This window comes from Scyliorhinus canicula, chromosome 5 (assembly GCF_902713615.1).
Source record: "Scyliorhinus canicula chromosome 5, sScyCan1.1, whole genome shotgun sequence".
Taxonomy (NCBI): Eukaryota; Metazoa; Chordata; class Chondrichthyes; order Carcharhiniformes; family Scyliorhinidae; genus Scyliorhinus; species Scyliorhinus canicula.
The window spans coordinates 199,135,758-199,157,036 of record NC_052150.1 but is presented as its reverse complement, the minus strand read 5'-3'; the positions used below and the strand labels follow the sequence as shown (position 1 = coordinate 199,157,036).

The following is a 21,279-nucleotide window of genomic DNA, read 5'->3' as shown; positions in this document are numbered from 1 at the left end:
GGTGTCAAGCTTCTTGAGTGTTGTTGGAGCTGCACTCATCCAGGCAAGTGGAGAGCATTCCATCACACTCCTGACTTGTGCCTTGTAGATGATTGTCAGGCTTTGGGGAGACAGAAGGCGAGTTACTTGCCGGTGGATTCCTAACCTCTGACCTGCTCTGGTAACCACAGTATTTATATGTCTAGTCCAGTTCAGTTTCAAGTCAATGGTAATCCCCCCAGATGTTGGGGGATTCAGTGATAGTAATGCCATTGAATGTCAAGGGGCGATGGTTAGGTTCTCTCTTGTAGGAGATGGTCATAGCCTGGCACTTGTGTGGTGTGAATGTTACTGGTCACTTGTCAGCTCAAGCCTGGACATTGTCCAGGTATTGATACATTTGGACATGGTCTATTTCAGCATCTGAGTAGTTGCCAATGGTGCAGAACATTGTGCAGTCATCAACGAACACCCCCACATCTGACTCTAATCACACTGACGTGTACCTTTTTGGAAAATATCAGCTTGACTGAATGACTACATTAGTAAAATCGTTGGAAATTGGCAGTACAAAGATTTGTAAATTAGTTCAAACGTTACACAGTCCCAAGGAGGCTACAGCGAGGGAGCAACATGTGCTGTTTCTTCATAAATTCCGCAATAACCATTGACTATTATAAACACAATTAGCTGTTATGACAGAAGTACGAATGCAGAAAGAGGGTGAGCTTGATTCGGCCAATGGGTGTTTCATTTGCTTCTTGTTATAACCCACTGGCGACTTTTGTCACTCATCAGTTGTAAAGACTTCCCACTTTTGACTTAAGCTTGATCCTGCACCGCTCCTCCTTGTGCATCTATTATACACCCCCCTCATTTGCTAATGTACCTCGAGTGACCTGTATTATTGCTCAGCCTTCCTTGATGGAAGTGTCTGCTTAATACACAATTTACTGAACTACGAAGACTGGGAAACAGGAACCCTACAATTTTATGTCTTTAGCTGCAGTTATAAGTTATTTTTTGGTCCCTCGCTTAAAGGATACGGTTAACTCTGCTATCATCATTTTAAGTGGCTAATGAAATACAATGTGGAAAAGTGTGAGGTTCTGCACTTTGGAAGGAGGAATTTAGGCATAGATTATTTTCTAAATGGGGAAATGCTTCGGAAAGCAGAAGCAGAAAGGGACTTGGGAGTCCTTGTTCATGATTCTCTTAAGGCTAATGTGCAGGTTCAGTCGGCAGTTAAGAAAGCAAATGCAATGTTAGCATTCATGTCAAGAGGGCTAGAATACAAGACAAGGGATGTACTTCTGAGGCTGTGTAAGGCTCTGGTCAGACCCCATTTGGAGTATTGTGAGCAGTTTTGGGCCCCATATCTAAGAAGGCCTTGGAAAGGGTCCAGAGGAGGTTCACAAGAATGATCCCTGGAATGAAGAACTTGTCGTATGAGGAACGTTTGAGGACTCTGGGTCTGTACTCGTTGGAGTTTAGAGGAATGAGAGGGGATCTTATTGAAACATACAAGATACTGCGAGGCCTGGATAGAGTGAACGTGGAGAGGATGTTTCTATTTGTAGGAAAAACTAGAACCAGAGGACACCATCTCAGATTAAAGGGACGATCCTTTAAAACAGAGATGAGGAGGAATTTTTTCAGCCAGAGGGTGGTGAATCTGTGGAACTCTTTGCCGCAGAAGGCTGTGGAGGCCAAATCACTGAGTGTCTTTAAGACAGAGGTAGATAGGTTCTTGATTAATAAGGGGATCAGGGGTTATGGGGAGAAGGCAGGAGAATGGGGATGAGAAAATATCAGCCATGATTGAATGGCGGAGCAGACTCGATGGGCCGTGTAGTCTAATTCTGTTCCTATGTCTTATGGTCTTATCACAGAATTTCTTTCACAGAGTCTGGACATGACTGACAAGGTAATCGAGACCTATTCCCAGCTTTATGCAGCTGAAGCGCTTGCCAGGCCATGTCAGAGGGTAGCCGCACTCCTGATAGCTCGAAGTGATGAGAGCTCGAAGAAGCCAGTAGAAGTTTGAATAACACTGAGGCCTGGATGGAGTCGGCAAAGTGTGATCCATCCATTCAGAGAACTGTATGATCTGGTCGTGATCTCCTCTGACAAAAATTTTACTGTTTGACTTTATGCAGGGCAAGATCACCTCATTGTTATTGCTTTACGCAAATTTCAACAGAGTGGCTCTGGTTTAAGTTGCATGTTCAATAGTTTATTGTATATACATGGCACCAATTGCATTACACACTTTTTACACCCTCAAAAAAGGCTCGTACATTCTCAGGTGCTTACAGAGCCGAGCAGAAGTACCCAACCTTGTTACATGTCGTGTCGCGTGACACAGCATATTAATCTTTTTTACATTTGTTAGATATGAAATTTTAAAAATTAAGACAGCAAAAGTATCAGGAAATGTACAGTAAACCCGCGATGCTAACACACTTTCCCGTGAACGTGACTGTAAGGCCACAAAACAAATTCCACACACACACACACACACACACACACACCAAAAAAACAGGTGGAAATGTATTTCTGTTTTTGGAATATGGTACGGATCTGAAAGGAAAATGCTCTGGGTGTCTCGGATTCGTGGTAGCAGAAATTCCGAAAGGAAAAAGCTGCCCTTTAAATTTCTGAGTTACCTGAGCTCGTTGGAGGCTCCCTCCATTACTAAAAACCATGTTCACCCCACCCTTCGAAAATACGACCAATTTGTCAAAGGGGGAAGTATCCCAATCCTCTCAGCATGAGACACGATGACCAGCTGGAAGTCCTACATATCTCAGATATGTGGTGCAATCTGGAGAAAGATTTCTGACGAAAGTAAAAGCAAATTACTTGCGGATGCTGGAATCTGAAACAAAAACAGAAAATGCTGGACAATCTCAGCAGGTCTGACTGCATCTGTGGAGAGAGGAGGGAGCTAACGTTTTGCGTCTGGATGACTCTTTGTCAGAGCATTGACAAAGAGTCTTCCAGACTCAAAGTGTTAGCTCCCTTCTCTCTCCACCGACGCTGGGAGACCCGCTGAGATTGTCCAGCATTTTCTGTTTTTGTGCAAGTTTTCTCTGTCTGTTCAAAAATAATCTGCTGTGTGGGACCCTCGCCTTAAAACGAAAATCATACAGCACTAAAAAAGTAATGTTGTTCCAGGCTGAAGCTAAAGGGCTCGAGGTGGTGGTGGTTGGGGGGCAGTGTGTGTGTGTGTGTGTGTGTGGGGGGGGGGGGGGGGGGGGGGGGGGGAGTTGGTGGGGTGGGGGGGGTCACTGAATCCAAGGGCCGAGATTGCGATGGTTTTTTTACCAGGTTCCTGTTCATTGGTGCCTTCCAGTGCTGACCCAGCCAGAGGTTTTGAGGATTGGCACGTAATTAGCAATGTGCCTCAATGGTCTTGTGGGAGCCTGCTACCAGGAAAATGGCATGGGTGTAGCGGGTCGGCCATCTTGGACACCACTTTGAAGCTCAAGACCCACCTGATCCAATCTTTCAGGTAGGTTTTTAAATGAAATCCAGCCCAAAATATTTTGCCTAAAAAGGCAAATTAACACGTCCTATGCGTTATAGAACTCTGACAGCAGAGGTGGTGTACAAACCGGGGAGCGATGCGGGGAGATGGAGCATGCGTCATGCACGCTAGGCTTCACTTAAAGGCCTAACCAGCCATTCTTAAAGGGGCTGTAGGCCGTTCTGATAAAACGGCCTGGGCATTGTTTCTGGCGGGGGAGCTTCCCCCCCATGCACAGCTTTCGGGGTGTCGAAGCATTCATTTCCTTGCACCGTGGATTCAAAGTCAGCTCTACTTTCCTTAATGGCACATTTATATTTTAGTAAATGGTGCTTCAGCCGAGCGTGTAATCCAATCTATTTTGAATTTGAATTGGACCTGCATCTGTGAAAAAGCCTCAGTTACAATGTGCCATTGAAGTGTGCTAACACTATACTGCTCCATTGTGACAAGATGTGGTGGTGGGGGAGCAAGGGGGGGGGGGGGGGGGGGGGTGGTTAAACATAACATAACTATCAAGCTGACCTGAAGGTAGATTGGAGCTGAGAGGGAGTGGTGGGGAATACATGTGGGTTACCATCAGCATGTAATATTTTCCTGGCGTGTAAGTGAGTGTTAGTTGAGTGACCCTTTAATGGCCATGGTTAGGCCACCACTCAAGTGTCATCTACAACTGCTGTAGGGTCTTGAGTTGCAGTTAAACAGCCCCCGGGCCGCTTCAGGTGGGATTGCTCACTCCCTTCACGTCCACCTTGGAGCTGCAGGCGGGCCTTGAGTGTCAGTGGGGCAGATACCCCTTCCCCACTTTGTAACAACCGGCTGCCTGTTTCCAGGCACAAAGCCTAACAACTGTGGGTTGAACCTCTCCCTCCTCTTGGGAGTGACTTCATGGGCGTTTTCTGTGAAACATTTGATCAACCGCTCAAATTCGACCCCCCAACTTTAGCAGTACAATTCTCAAACCATCGGTCTCCTTCATTACTCTTTATCCTGTGACCCACCCTATATCCCAGAATGCAGGGCATCTCAACTCAAAAATGGATTGTTGTGCTTCATTTGCCATCTCACTGTTCCGTTTTAGTTCACCCATATCCGGGTCAGTCAGTGGCTCAAGAATATTCACCTCAGCAATAAACTACTGACCCAGGTAGCTCAGTTTCACTTTACTGTAAATTAAAATTTAATAATCACTTCAAATCAATGAAGACTTGGGGCAGTAATTGGGAAAGATTTCAGAGCGGCACGGTGGCGCAGTGGTCACCACGGCTGCCTCACGGCACTGAGGACCCTGGGTTCGATCCTGGCCCTGGGTCACTGTCCATGTGGAATTTGCACATTTTCCTCGTGTCTGTGTGCGTCTCAATCCCACAACCCAAAAAGATGTGCAAGCGAGGTGGAGTGGCCATGCTAAATTGCCCCTTAATTGAGAAAAGAAAAGAATTGGGTACTCTTAATTTATGGAAAAAAAGGAAAAGATTTAGGAAGTCATGTATCAGGAGACATAAGTACCAGATTAATAAGAAATTCATTGTTAAATTGTACTTAATGGCCATCACATGGAGGCCTTGTGGCGCAGTAGTACCACCTCTACTGCTGGACTAGAAGGTGTGGGTTTGAGCCCATCGATAGGACTTTTTAGCCATGGAAGGAATGTTTTACGAGATTCAAGGGGCTGACAATCAGCTCGGGAATCCTTCCAGCCACCACTATTTCCCCCCCCCCCCAGCCCCCACCGCTATCCCTGGAAGGGTATAAAAAGAGTGTGGTTGCGATGAGATGCTAAAGAAAAATGGCCGCCACAATGCAAATGAGCAACTGGAAGAAGGCATCAGAGAAATCGATTGAAAGAAAGATTTTACAACGTATTTTCCCCCCTAAAGTGCTTGCCCTGCCATTTGTCGGGCCAACTGTTTGCATTGCCGACTCTATGTTATTGAATTCTTACTTCTCGTCGAGTTTCAGCTGAAGTGTAAGTAATGGAGGATTCAGTCAGGCAATTCATTATCGATGGGGCTGTGGGTCTCCACGTTACTATGAACATCTCTTGGGCCTTGTCGCAATGCGGCAGGGGGGATGGGGGAGGGTTGCAGTGGGGAGGGTTGGGTGGGGTGGGGGGGGATGATGGCATGAAGCTGTCTTCTGAAGAAACGGGGGAGATTCTGAGGTTAGCTCTTCTTGTCCTTTCACTGAGGTTCATATTAAACATGACAAGCCAACGCCTGTGTCCGCAGCCGGCAGGAACTGATCTTGCTCCGGCGGTTTCTTCACCCACGTGCCCAGGTCGGCTTTCCGCAATGCTTTAAACAGCTGCTGCTTGGCGGCCTGGTAGGGCTCGGCTGCCAGTTTGGCTTCGCCGTACATGGATGGCGCTCCCTGAAGGTTCGAGCCTCGTGTACTCAGCTGTGGAGGAGAGCAAAACAAAACGAGTGAGCCGACGCAGGCAGGAGGCTCAGACAGCTGTGCAATTTCCACATTTAATTTTCACAAGCGGTTTCCCGGCTCACACACCTTGTGGGCTTGTTTACTTCCCATAAAGATTTGAAAAAAAAACATTAAAATAATGATGTGAGACTGGTCACGGCTGCTGCTGGTGCAGTGAAATGTTATAGTGACAGGTGGATATAGAGACTAAAACTCCATCTGTCCTCTAATTGAACTGATTTTAAAAGAAGCACAGCATGCCTAAAACACTTCCAAAAATGCTCCTCATCACTTCAATTCTTAGCACTAGATTGGTCTGGTTTTGGTGACGCTATATAATTATTTCACCTACTCATCTACCCCTGTGGGAGGGGTGTTGGTCACTGGTATAAGCTGATTTTAGTTGCAGGCACTGCCAGGCTTTGGCCTGGGTGTCCAAGAATGGCTGCGGAACAACTGAGCTGGGAAAGACTAGCAGTTGAACCCTTCATGATCCCTGGCATGGCTACGCCCTGTCTAGCACCCAGTCCTGGGCCAGACCTCCCATCTCTGAAATGTCTACTTTCCGAGTCACTTGATGCAATTGGTGTGGCACCTTTGCGCCTGGGAACAGCCGAAATGAGGGGTGGGTGTTTTGTTATGCACTTGACGGAGCATAAGCTGCTTCCTTGATGTGCACTCTGACATAGGAAGGTTCAGACTTGGAGATAGCTTTAACACCTTTATTAAACTGTTAACGATTCTCCTACTTGGATTTGACTCTCCTGTTAATCCTGCTATAGCTACTCAGACTGACGAACCAGTCTGCTACAATCCAGGTGCTTTGTGTGATGTTTCAAATCAACCCTGTGTACTCACTGAGAGTCTCCACTGGAAAGAGGAAGATCATGTGTGCTGTGTCCTTATATATGGGTTGGTGTAATGCCCCCCTGTGGTAGTGTCACCTCTGTGTGTGCCTTGAATGCCCATTGGTCGTGTCCTATCTTATTGACCGATTGGTTAAATGTCTGTGTGTCATGTCTCTGATGCTCCCTCTAGTGTCTATCTAGTCTACGAGTATTTACATTAACCCCTTGTGTGTTTACAGTGTTGCATATCACCACAGTGGGCAGAGCAACCAGCATGCCTCCAACTGGGGCATTGTTCTCAAGTGTACAGTATTCCTCACCACCACTGGAGGGCAGCCATTTTTTTTCCTGTGAACCCTTTCATGCTCAGGCTCTTTGGTAGGAGCAATTTTACAGATGGCGATCAACTTTAACCCGACTCATCTGGCAGAAGCTGAATGGGTGGGTAGCTAAAATCTACTTTTAATTGTGCTTTGAAAAAGTATTTCTAATAATCTTTGTGTCGACAATGAACAGCTGTGGTGAATGTAATTCACACTGTATTGTATTGTATGGTATTGTGTCCTTGTGGGCTCTGCATGTGAGCCGTTGCGCGGCTCTGCCCATAGGGGGAGATGAGGAGCTTGTACAGGGCACCACCCTTGGCTCCGCCCATGGATCCGCCCATGGCCCCTCCCACTACCGGAAGTATGAAGTGCTGCAGCCGTGTGAGCCTGCCCTCAGTTCTTCTGGTCGCAGGCAGGCTCAGTTGTAAGACTAATAGAACCACAGTTTACTTCCAATCGTGTTCCGAGTGAATTGATGGTCACATCACAGTTAACTGGAATCCCAGAATTATTTCACTTTTCCCCTTTCATGAAAATGATATCAAAGAACAAAGAAAATTACAGCACAGGAACAGGCCCTTCGGCCCTCCAAGCCTGCACCGATCATGTTGCCTGTATGACCTAAAACCCCCTATCGTTCCGGGGCCACATCCCTCTATTTCCATCCTATTCATGTATTTGTCAAGACACCCCTTAAAAGTCACGATTGCATCTGCTTCCACTACCTCCCCCGGCAGCGAGTTCCAGGCTCCCACCACCCTCTGTGTAAACAAATTGCCTCGTACATCTCCTTTAAACCTTGCCCCTCCCACCTTAAATCTATGTCCCCTAATAATTGGTATCACAAGTCTCTGCTGCACTGATCTCAGTGACAATTTAACAGAATGGAATTGCTAATGTTCATTGTACATGGAGAAGGAGATTGGGCCTCTATTCATTGGGGTTTCGAAAAATGAGAGGGGATCTCATCGAAATATCTAAGATTCTGAGGGGGCTTGACAGGATGTTTACCATCATGAGGAAATTTAGAATGAGGGAGCACATTTCAGAAGAAGGGATCTCCCATTTAACACCAAGGTGAGGAGGAATTTCTTCTTTCAGAGGGTCATTGTTAATCTTTGGAATTCTCTTTCCCTGCAAGTCATTGATTATATTCAAAGTTTAGTTATCCGGCATTCTGATTGACAAAGGAATCAAGGGTTATGGGGGTGGGGGCAGGCAGGAAAGCGGAGTTAAGGCTGCAATCAGACCTGATTATTGAACGGTGGAGTCAGCTCAAGGGGCCGAGTGGCTTTCTTCAGCTCATTTTTCTGATGTACTTACGTAACCACAATCAACATGATTCTTCCCTGAGCTCCAGGACCATTTTTTATTGCTTTGAATGTGAGCATACATATGTATATATGTTTTTTAATCATCCATGGGCGATGTGCCTCGCTGGCTAAGCCAGCATTTACTGCCCATCCCTAATTGCCTCATAGAAGGTGGTGGTGAGCCACCTTCTTGAACTGCTTCAGTCCATGTGGTGTAGGTACACCCACTGTGCTGCCAGGGAGGGAGTGCCAGGATTTTGACCCAGTGACAGTGAAGGAACGACGATATATTTCCAAGTCACGGTGGTGAGTGGCTTGATGGGGAACTTGCAGATGCGTCGAAAGGGAAAATGCTGGAAAATCTCAGCAAGTCTGGCAGCACCTGTAGGGAGAGAAAAGAGCTAACGTCTCGAGTCCGATGACTCTTTGTCAAAGCTTTAACAAAGAGTCATCGGACTCAAAACGTTAGCTCTTTTCTCTCCCTACAGATGCTGCCAGACTGGCTGAGACTTTCCAGCATTTTCCCTTTCATTTCAGATTCCAGCATCCGCAGTAATTTGCTTTTATTATTGCAGATGCGTCGTCTGTCCTTGTCCTTCTAGATCAGGGGTGGGCAAACTTTTCCGTGCAAGGGCCACATTCAGAAATTCACAATTTTAAAGGGCCGCATAGTATATTAATTAATAGTCCCGGTTGTAACCAATTAGCGTGCGGCATATACCTCAGCGCTTCCCCCGGCGGCATCCTGCCTTTAGCCCTCTTTTTCTCTACTTTTCAAAAATGGCGCTTCACCCGGTTATGATTCTGGGCGCCTCATATAGAATATAGAACAGTACAGCACAGAACAGGCCCTTCGGCCCTCGATGTTGTGCCGAGCAATGATCACCCTACTCAAGTCAACGTATCCACCCTATACCAGTAACCCAACAGCCCCCCCCCCCCCCCCCCCCCATTAACCTTATAAAAAAAAAAATTTTTTTTTTATGACTTGATCTTGGTGGGCCGCATAAAGACCTTTGGTGGGCCGCATGCGGCCCGTGGGCTGTAGTTTGCCCACCCCTGTTCTAGATGGTTGTGGTCATGGGTTTGGAAGGTGCTGTCTAAGGAGCCTTGGTGAGATCCTGCAGTGCATCTTGTAGATGGTACACACGGCTGCCATTGTTCATTGGTGGTGGAGGGAGTGAATGTTTGTGACTGGGGTGCCAATCCTCGATGGTGCCAAGTTTTGTGAGTGTTGTTGGAGCTGCAACGGAGAGTATTCGATCACAATTCTGATTGTGTCTTGTAGATGGTGGAAGCGCTTTGGGGATTCAGGAGGTGAGTTACTCGCCGCAGGATTCCTAGCCTCTGGCCCGCTCTTGTAGCCACAGTATTTATATCAAATTCAGTTTCTGGTCAATGGTAACCCCACAGGATGTTGGCAGTGTTGTATTATATTGTACATATGGGTATTACGGTAAGGCCCCTGTACTACAAGTACGGGGGTAGATCCCTGCCTGCTGGCTCCGCCCAGTAGGCGGAGTATAGATGTGTGTGCTCTCCGAACAGCAGCCATTTCGTCAGCTGCTGTAGCAGGCCACACATCTCTGTGTAATAAAGCCTCGATTACATTCTACTCTCGTCTCGTCGTAATTGATAGTGCATCAGTAATGCTATTGAATGTCACGAGGCGATGGTTAGATTCTCTCTTATTGGAGATGGTTATTGCCTGGCACGTGTGTGCCGTGAATGATACTCGCTGTTTGCCAGCCCAAGTCTGGATATTGTTCAGGTCTTGCTGCATTTGGATATTAACTGTGTCAGTATCTGAGGGGTCATGAATGCTGCTGAACATTTTGAAATCACAGTCAATATCCCCATCTCTGATCATATAATGGCAGGAAGGTAATTTGGTGAAGCAGTTGAAGAAGGTTGGGCCTCGAACACTACACTGAGGAACTTCCTGCAGTGAGGTCCTGGAACGGAAATGATTGACCTTCATGAAATGAAAATCGCTTATTGCCACAAGTAGGCTTCAAATTAAGTTACTGTGAAAAGCCCCTAGTCACCACATTCCGACATCTGTTCGGGGAGGCTGGTACAGGAATTGAACCGTGCTGCTGGCCTGCCTTGGTCTGCTTTAAAAGCCAGCGATTTAGCCCTGTGCTAAACAGCCCCAGCTAAACCTGCCCTCTCAGGCAGATAGAATCATAGAATCACTACAGTGCAGAAGGAGGCCATTCGGCCCATCGGGTCTGCACCAATTTATGTAAATAATCCCATGGTAAAGACGAGCCAAGGATTTATATCTGATGCCCACGTTGATATTTATCCCTCAACCAAGACATGAAACAACAATTTATCTGTAATTATCACATCGTTGCTCATGGGAGTGGGTTGTATGCAAATTATCTCCTGCCTTTCCTGCTTTAATAGTGACTAAGTTTTAAAAGTACTTAATTAGCTGTAAAGCCCTTAGGCATGTCCCAAGGTTGTGTGAAGTGCTATATATGGTAGTCTTTCGTGCTTTTCTTCACAGACACTGAATTAGCATTGATAAATGACTCAGAATTTGACTCGGTTGTGTGTGTGCGCGCGAGTGAGTGTGTGTGCAGTGCAGATTATCAGCACTACATTAGAGGTTAGTGGTTTGGTGGGGAGAAGGTATCAGGTGAAGATGTGGCCACTGCTCTTGACTTCCTGCATCAGGCCATTGAACCTCTTGTGACATTGCAGCCAGGACCTGGGAAACTACCTCCCTGGTCACCTGCTCCCATTTCCTTCAGAAGGTCGTGCTTCGGAGCCTGCTGCAGCACTGTGTAGCTGAATGTATGGTGTTACACTCACTACTTTTATGTGAACGTTTTTTGAATTTCCATCTTACGAACATCCATATGAACAGACAAATTAGGAGCAGGAATAGACCACTCGGCCCCAGGACTTGCTCCGTCACAGAATTAGATCGTGGCTGATCTGATTGTAACTTCAACCCCACATTCTTGCCTACCCCCAATAACCTTTCACCCCCCTTATTAATCAAGAATCTATCTGTCTTTGCCTTAAAAATATTCAAAGACTCTGCTTCCACTGCCTTTTGAGAAAGAGAGTTCCAGAGAGTCACGATGCTCTGACAGAAAAAGTTCTCCTAATCTCTGTCTGAAATAAGCACCCCCTTATTTTTAAACAATGACCACTACTTCTAGATTCTTCAACAAGAAGAAATACCCTCTCCACATCGACCCTGTCGATATCCTTCAGGATCTTAAAGGCCCCTTATTCTCCTAAACTGTAGTGCTTATGAACCTAACCTCTTCGACCTTTCCTCATAAGACAACATGCCCATTTCTGGAATTAGTCAAATAAACCTTCCCTGAACTGCTTCTAATGCATTTACACCTTTCCTTCAATAAGGAGACCAGTTGTACACAATAATCCAGATGTGATCAAACCAACGCCCTGTACAAGTGAAGTATAACCTCCCTACATTTATATTCAATTCTCCTCACAATAAAGGATTTCCTAATTACTTGCTGTACCTGTGTACCAGCCTTTTGCGATTCATCCATTAGGACACCTAGATCCCTCTGCATCTGCAGCCTCTTGCCATTTTGGTAATAAGCTTCTTTTTTGTTCTTCCTGCCAACATGGACAATTTCACATTTGTTGACATTATACTCCATTTGCTAGAGTTTTGCCCACTCACTTAACCTATCTACGTCCCTTTGTAGCCTCCTTATGCCCTCTTCACTATTAACTTTCTTACCTATCTTTGTGTCATCAGCATTTGGCCATGATACCTTCAGTTCCTTCATCTAAGTCATTTATAGAAATTGTAAAAAGTTGAGGTCCTTGTACTGATCCCTGTCGAACGCCACTTGTCTCAACCTGCCAACTAGAAAAATAACCATTTATGCCAATTCTCTGTTTCCTGTTAGCTAGAACAAAGAACAAAGAAAAGTACAGCACAGGAACAGGCCCTTCGGCCCACCAAGCCTGTGCCAACCATGCTGCCCGTCTAAACTAAAATCTTCTACACTTCCTGGGTCCGTATTCCTCTATTCCCATCCTATTCATGTATTTGTCAAGATGCCCCTTAAATGTCGCTATCGTCTCTGCTCCCGCCACCTCCTCCGGCAGCAAGTTCCAGGCACCCACTACCCTCTGTGTAAAGAACTTGCCTCATACATCGCCTCTAAACCTTGGCCCTCGCACCTTAAGCCTATGCCCCCTAGTAAAGACCCCTCTACCCTGGGAAAAAGAGTCTGACTATTGAATCTAGCTGGCCAATCTTCAGTCCATGCCAATATGTTACCCCCGTTGAGCTTTTATTTTACACAGTAATATTCGAACTGAGATTCTCCAATGCGAGTGCCCCCCATACCGTCCCCCCCCCCCAAACCGCGTTACCACTGCTGGCGAGGACGGAGAATTTGGCGCTCAGCCAAATCTCCCATTCACTGCAACGGGACTGGAGAATCCCATTGCCGTGATCGGATGGAGAATCCTATCGTTGATGTGACACTTTATTAGATGTCTTCTGGAAATCTAAGTACAGTACATCCCCTGGTTCCCCTTCATCCACAGCACATCTGACTCCTTCAAATAACTCAAATAAATTAGTTAAACATGATTCCTTTTCACAAAAACATGTCAACTCTGTCTGATTGCCTTGGAGTTTTGTAGGTATCCTGCTATAACATCCTTAATAATGGCTTTGAACATTTTCCCTGTGACAGATAATAGGATAACTGGCCTGTAGTTTCCCACTTTCTACCTCCCTCTCTTTTTGAATAAAGGAGTTACATTTGCTATCTTCCAATTTCCAATCTTCCCCGAATCTAGGGAAGTTTGGAAACTTAAAACCAATGCATCAACTCTTTCATTAGCCACTATTTTCACTCCTTAGGATGAAATTGAAAAAGTGAAAAATGAAAATCGCTTATTGTCACGAGTAGGCTTCAATGAAGTTACTGTGAAAAGCCCCTAGTTGCCACATTCCGGTGCCTGTCCGGGGAGGCTGGTACGGGAATCGAACCGTGCTGCTGGCCTGCTTGGTCTGCTTTAAAAGCCAGCGATTTAGCTGAGTGAGCTAAACTAGCTAAACTAATTCACGTGGACCAGGGGATTTGCCAGCTCGCAGACCCAACAATTTGCTCAGTACCACTTTCTTGGTGAATGTAATTTTCCTGAGTGCGTCCCTCCTAATTTTCATTGATTTTTACATTGAAGTTTTATTGATTTTCCACGATTAAACATTTTTCCCCTTTTTAAGTCATAAATGCAAAATTCTGATTAAGAATTGTAGGGCTAAAAATTGGTTTGATCCTGTTTTGAGTACAGGGCTGTGATTAAAGATTAGCCTATGTCCAATCCCTTTGAGTCAGGCAGCAGGCAAACTTTGTGCTGTCTCCTTATTTGATGGATTGTCGAATTCAGCCATTCACAGCACACCCTGCTGGCTGGCTGAATGCTCAGCAGTGTGCATGTCCAGCACATATTTCACCTAGCTGTCTTAAAGGCAGCCTGACCCCTTTAAAGGGAGCTGTACTCATTACACAACGCTGTTGTTGACTTCCTGTAGTGAAAATGGCTGTAATGAGGAGATCACATGGAGCAATGGAGAACTCCAAGGTTCTTGGATGTGGCACAGTGGGCCTCCAATGGGTTGGCAGGAAGAGAGAGGCCATGTTCTCCTGACAGGTCCTCAAAGGGAATGACAGTAGTTGACCAGTGAGGTCAATTTCCTAAGTTCCAACCCCAAGTACCTGGCTGCAGCGCTGCAGGATAGTGAATGACCTCAAGAGAGTGGCCAAGATCTGTGGGTACATCTTCAAATGTGTCTCCTACCCACCATACCTGTTATGGTCACGCTGCTCAATGCGACACACCCTCATCACTCGCCCATCAGCACACCCTAGCAGTCAGGACGCAGGCTCAACTTTCTCTCACTTTCACACACCCACCAATGATATCTGCTTCTCGCAACCTCCACTCACCTCTAGCTATTCAGCTACGGCAGGCACATTGCAGCACAGTTAGTGACACGCTTTCTTGCAGGACATGGCAGATTGTAACAGGGTGCAAAGCAGAACTGGAGGGGGACAGGTATATCTGCATCATCCAGTATCACTGGAGGACACAGTGTTCAGCATCCTGCGGTCAACTGTGAGATAGTCTGCTGTATCTGGCATTGCTGAGACTGCTCAAGATGACGGTACGTTTGTACATTGTGGCCCTTTTCAAATTCTACTTCACCCTGATCCTGCTATCTGGCATAAAAAGGCAAGCTGCAGATGGTGTGACCACGGACTCTATCGACCCCTTCCCCCTTCTCGCACCTCCAACCCACCCTTTCTACATGTCTCCTATCGGAGTTCCATAAACCAGCCGCTGAAGCCCCATGGGGCAGGGCAAGAACTACACCTGAACTGAAGAAGCTGTCCATTGCTTGAAAAGGCAATCACAGCCATGGATTGTTGGCAAGGTGCTTACCTTAGATGGTAGTCTAGGGTTGGGATCTGAATGTCGTGAATCACCGGGTACGAGTAGGCTGCAGCCAAGCCTGGGTGGGGAGGGGGGGGGGGGGGGGGGGGGGGGATAAGAAACTATGTTTGTCAACTTGCTGGAGGGCAAGTTTGTCAGGGAGTTCTCCGACAGGGGCCTCAGCTGAAGATTTTGATGGAGCTTCATTCAGAAGAACAGCAGTGGAGTGTGCACACCAAGATGCTTTGTGCCTTGCAGATCTCTCACAGCATGTTTTCATTGTCAATGGGCATGGAGGTGGGTGCCCAGTTCTAACATGGCTAAGGGCTTCATGCAAAGCTTGGAGCTCACCCATCCCAGCCTGGAGGTGGTGGTCAGTACCATGGCAACAATTCCAGATCCACCAGTCATGCAACATTTCAAAGCTGCTCTGGAAGCTCAGACTGAAGTAATAAGATCCGAGTTATGATGCCACACTATTGTTCCTCTTTCACTGACCAACGTGCCTGTTGGAGCTCTGTATCTCTGAGCACCCGTCACTCGGCAGCTTATAATTTAATCGCTCGCTGTGCCGACCTGACGTGCTGCCACCTGGGAGCCAAATGAACTGAGGTAACAGGGTTAAAGGGCAATTGAATCAGAATACACAGGCGCACCAGCCCCTATTTTAAACACATATATCCAGGCCTTCCTTTCACATAGCAAGCCAATTTCCTGTGGAGTTGCAAACTATAAGTAAGCAAAGAGGTGCACAATTTTTTCAATACTTCTAATTAAGGGGCAATTTAGCATGGTCAATCCACCTACCCTGCACATCTTCGGGTTGTGGGGGTGAGATCCACATGGACACGGGGAGAATGTGCAAACTGCCCATGGACAGTGACCTCGGGGCTGGGGGAGGGGTGTGGAAATCGAACCCGGATTCTCGGCGCCGTGAGGCAGCAGTGCTAACCACTCCGTCACCGTGCCACCTGAGAGGCGCGCACTCTTAACTCCAGCTGATCTTTGTGCTGCAGTTTCTTTGTTTCTTATCCTCCTCTCCTGCCTATCCTCTGATGCTTCTCTCTCCTTAACTCTTCGTTTTGCTTCTCCCCACGTTACCTCCTGTTTCGCAATGTTTTTCTCCATCTCTGCTTTAAGGTCTCAACTGATGTTGTGCAGTAAATGCCAGTGACTCTCCAGTCCATCACCCTTACCTCTTCACTTCTAAACTGTCAATTCCTCTACCACCCATTGCTATGGTCGCTCAATTCACTCTCAACCCTCTGCCCCTTCCCACTTTTGTTTGTCCCAGAGATACTTGGTGAAAGTCCTCGCCCAATGTCTCAGTGAATTGCTCTGGAATATTGAAAGGAGGAAAATTAACTCTCAATTACCTTCTTCCAACCAGTGTGTGTTGAATCTAACCTAGCCCTAAGGGACACTGAGACAGTGTTCGCTCCCTGTGCCACCATTATCTCAAGATTCATGGGCAGCAATCTTACAGCTGGAACATAGAACATGCAGCGCAGATGGAGGCCATTCGGCCCATCGAGTCTGCACCAATCCACTTAAGCCCTCACTTCCACCCTATCCCCGTAATCCAATAACCCCTCCTAACCTTTTTTGGTCACTCAGGGCAATTTAGCATGGCCAATCCACCTAACCTATACGTTTTTGGACTGTGGGAGGAAACCGGAGCACCAGGAGGAAACCCACGCAGACACGGGGAGAACGTGCAGACTCCGCACAGACAGTGACCCAAGCTGGGAATCGAACCTGGGACCCTGGCGCTGTGAAGCCACAGTGCTAATCACTTGTGCTACCGTGCTGCCCACGGTATTCCCTGGTGTGGGAATACAGATTTAGTTGAAGCCTGAACAGTTTTTGTTATTGCGTTGAAAGCTTATTGTCACATTGCCATTCAATATACAGTGGCAGAGCAATGTTTAAAAAGCTACAATCCTTTAATTTCCCTCCAAAAAATATGAGAAGCTTGCTTTGGGGAAGCAGCTTGATGTAGAGGGTATCTTTCAAAATGCCATCTCAATAATTCCTTAATTAAAAATACTGCCCTCGCAACTAATTCCATTGGGATGCAAAAGCAATGTCAAGGCTTAAGGGAATATTAGATTTTTTTTAGATATCTGTGATTTTAGCATGCAATATAAACTAAACAGTAAAATGATTTATGTTCCAACAACAAGAGACTGAATAATACAGTTAAATAGCTTATGCAATAAACATTACCGTTGAAATGATAACAGATCGTTATTAATGGGGCATTAGGAAAACGTTTAACTAAGGAAGACATGAAAATAAATTGAAACGGATTTAAATTGTGCTGAAGAGCTTCAGGCTCCGTGTTTTGAGGCTTCCTGATAAGAAGGAGACTTTGTACGGAGAATATTGATTCCATCACATTGAGTTTCCTGGATGTGTGTCACTTATGAACTGCCAGAAATAATTTTCACCATAGCTGACGACACAAAAGAAATTCTTAGCAGAAGGTAACCTCATCCGTGACATTTATTAAAATACTGATACATCCCTCAGGGATGTATATTTGTATCTGTTAATGTGTAAATCCAATAACCCATGGACATTTCATGTGAGTAGTCTATAATGCTTGGGAGTTCTATATGTGGCTCAGTTGTATCAACATGCTTTGTGTATGTCACTGAATATAATGTTTCATGGGACATGTGCATGGTCAGCATTTGTTGCTACAAGAGTACGTCAGAGGTAGGAATCCTGACTTCCCAAAACCTGCCCATCATCTTCAAGGCACAAGTCAGGAGTGTAATGGAATACTCCCCACGTGCCTGGATGAGTGCAGCTCCAACAACACTCAAGAAGCTTGGCACCATCCAGGACAAAGCAGCCCCTTTGATTGCTCCCCCTTCCTCAAACATTCAAACCCTCCACCACTGATGCACAGTAGCAGCCGTGTGTACCATCTACAAGATGCACTGCAGGCAGTCACCAAGGCTCCTTAGGCAGCACCTTCCAAACCCATGATCACTACCATCTAGATGGATAAGGGCAGCAGATACTTGATTCCCCTTCAAGACACTCAGCATCCTGATTTGGAAATGTATTGCCATTCCTTCATTGTCACTGGGTCAAAATCCTGGAACTCCCTCCCTAACCACACTGTGGGTGTACTTACACCTCAGGGACTGCAGTGATTCAAGAAGGCAACTCACCACCACCTTCTGAAGGGCAACCAGGGATTGGCAATAAATGCTGGTTTAACCACATCCCGTTAATGAATTAAAAATAAATCCCGAATTGCACTTGAGTGGGTGTGATGGTGAGCCACCTTCTTGAATCACTGCAGTCCATGTTGTGTAGTGCAGATATACATACAGTGCTGCTCGAAGAGAGTTTCTGGATTGTAATCCAGTGACAGTGAAGAATGGCGATGCATGGATGGTGTGTGTCCCTCAGGGGAACTTGGAGGTGGTGGTGTTCCCATGTGTTGTTACCCTTGTCCTTTAGGGTTTGGAAGGTGGTGTTAGTAATAATAATCTTTATTAGTGTGACAAGTAGACTTACTGCAATGAAGATACTGTGAAAATCCCCGAGTCACCACACTATGGTACCTGTTCAGGTACACTGAGGGAGAATTCAGAATGTCCAATTCACCTAACAAGCACATCGTTTGGAACTTGTGAGAGGAAACTGGAGCACCCGGAGGAAATCCACACAGACAGGGGAGAACGTGCAGACTCCGCACAGACAGTGAACCAAGCTGGGAATCAAACCCAGGTCCCTGCCGCTGAAGGGCTTGATGAGTTCCTGCAGTGCATCTTGTAGATGGCTCACACTGCTGCCACTGTGCCATCAGTGCTGGAGGGTGCAAACGCTTAAATTACTGGATGGGGTTCTGATTAATGCGAGCTGCGTTGTCCTGGATGGTGTCGAGCTTCTTCAGTGTTGATGCAGCTGCACTCATCCAGGCAAGTGGCAAATATTCCACCACACTCCTGACTTGTGTCTTATAGATGGTGGACAAGCTTTAGGGAATCTTGAGGTGAGTAACTCTCCGCAGAATCCCCAGCCTGTCACTTATCAGCCCAAGTCTCAATGTTGTCCTGGTCTTGCTGCATATGGACATGGGCTGTTTCAGTATCTGGTGAGCAGCAAATGAAACTGAACACGTCCGCCTTTAAGATGGAGTGAAAATCAATAATGAAGCATCTGAAGATGGTGGGGCCTGTAGGGTGTTGCCTACAGTTTGGTAGGTCCAAATAAGTCTTCATAGTCATACAAAATTAACTGTTAGCCTTTATTGACTCTCAGAACTATTTATAAATATACAGTAAAGGGTACAATCTATCTTGTCTCAATGCTTGCTGGTACACACTGCTCTTTCCAACACAGACTGGTCCTGGGTGCAGGTTATAAGAACATAAGAACATAAGAACTAGGAGCAGGAGTAGGCCATCTGGCCCCTCGAGCCTGCTCCGCCATTCAATGAGATCATGGCTGATCTTTTGTGGACTCAGCTCCACTTTCCGGCCCGAACACCATAACCCTTAATCCCTTTTTTCTTCAAAAAACTATCTCTCTTTACCTTAAAAACATTTAATGAAGGAGCCTCAACTGCTTCACTGAGCAAGGAATTCCATAGATTCACAATCCTTTGGGTGAAGAGGTTCCTCCTAAACTCAGTCCTAAATCTACTTCCCCTTATTTTGAGGCTATGCCCCCTAGTTCTGCTTTTACCCGCCAGTGGAAACAACCTGCCCGCATCTATCCTATCTATTCCCTTCATAATTTTAAATGTTTCGATAAGATCCGCCCTCATCCTTCTAAATTCCAACGAGTACAGTCCCAGTCTACTCAACCTCTCCTCGTAATCCAACCCCTTCAGCTCTAGGATTAACCTAGTGAATCTCCTCTGCACACCCTCCAGTGCCAGTACGCCCTTTCTCAAGTAAGGAGACCAAAACTGAACACAATACTCCAGGTGTGACCTCACTAACACCTTATACAATTGCAGCATAACCTCCCTAGTCTTAAACTCCATCCCTCTGGCAATGACGGACAAAATTCCATTTGCCTTCTTAATCACCTGTTGCACCTGTAAACCAACTTTCTCTGACTCATGCACTAGCACATCCAGGTCTCTCTGCACAGCAGCATGCTTTAATATTTTATTGTTTAAATAATAATCCCGTTTGCTGTTATTCCTACCAAAATGGATAACCTCACATTTGTCAACATTGTCATGTGGGCACTACTGTACTCAGTCCTACATTAACATCACCTTATACATGAGGACACTATCCCGAGGGCCTCCTGCAGCAATGTTCTGCCACTGAGATAATTGGCCTCCAACAGGGAAAGCTTGCCCCTGATTTCCACTGATTTCAATTTTGTCACACATCCAGATGCTGTTTTGATGTCAAGGGCAGTCACTCTCATCTCACCTTTTGAGTTCAGCTCTTTAGGTCATGTTTGGACTAAGGCTGTAATGACGACAGCATCAGTGCATCAGTGAGCGGGTTATTTCTGTCTAAGCGCCACTTGATAGCATTATCGACCACACCTCCCATCACTTTGCTGGTGATCAGGGGCGGGATTCTCCGACTCCCTGCCGGGTCGGAGAATCACCCGGGGCTGGCGTCAGTCCCGCCCCCGCCGTGTCCTGAATTCTCCGCCCCCCAAGATTCGGCGGGGGCGGGAATTGTGCAGCGCTGGTTGGCGGGCCCCCCGTGGCGATTCTCCGGCCCGCGATGGGCCAAAGTCCCGCCGCTGACAGGCCTCTCCCGCCGGCGTGGATTAAGCCACCTACCTGACCAGCGGGATTGGCGGTGCGGGCGGGCGCTGGGGTCTTGGAGGGGGGGCGCGGGGCGATCTGACCCCGGGGGGTGCTCCCACGGTGGCCTGGCCTGCGATCGGGGCCCACCATGGCGGTGGCGGAAGAGACCCCCTCCCCTGCGCATGCGCTGGCATGACGTCAGCAGCGGCTGGCGCTCCGGCGCATGCGCGGACTTACGCTGGTCGGCGAAGTCCTTTTGGCCCCGGCTGGCGTGGCGCCAAATGCTATTCACGCCAACCGGTGGAGTGGGAACCACTCCGGTGCGGGCCTAGCCCCTCAATGTGAGGGCTTGGCCCCTAAAGGTGCGGAGACTTCCGTATCTTTGGGGCGGCCCGACGCCGAGTGGTTCACGCCACTCCAATATACCGGGGCACCCCCCCCGCCCCGCCGGGTAGGGGAGAATCACGGCCCAGATGTCGGTTGATGGGACAGTAATTGGTCAGAGGGGATTTGTCCTGCTTTTTGTGCACAGGATGTAGCTGGACACTTTTCCACATTATCGGTAAGAAGTGTTTCCATCGAACAACTCAAATAGCGTGACTACAACAGTCAGTGTATTTCAATAGTGCTTCAATGATGGTGAAAT

General features: G+C 46.9%; 1 protein-coding gene across 2 annotated transcripts in view; it reads right to left on the bottom strand.

Annotated features, from left to right (window-relative positions):
• Nucleotides 1-3,991: 3,991 nt before the first annotated feature.
• The window catches only part of adarb2 (adenosine deaminase RNA specific B2 (inactive)), an 857,007-nt gene continuing 839,719 nt past the window's right edge, over nucleotides 3,992-21,279 (bottom strand). For both annotated transcript variants that reach the window (XM_038798319.1, XM_038798320.1), the window contains one exon: nucleotides 3,992-5,911. In XM_038798319.1, coding sequence (XP_038654247.1) covers nucleotides 5,705-5,911 — 207 coding nt within the window. In that variant the 3' untranslated portion in view covers nucleotides 3,992-5,704. The remainder of the gene's footprint in view (nucleotides 5,912-21,279) is intronic.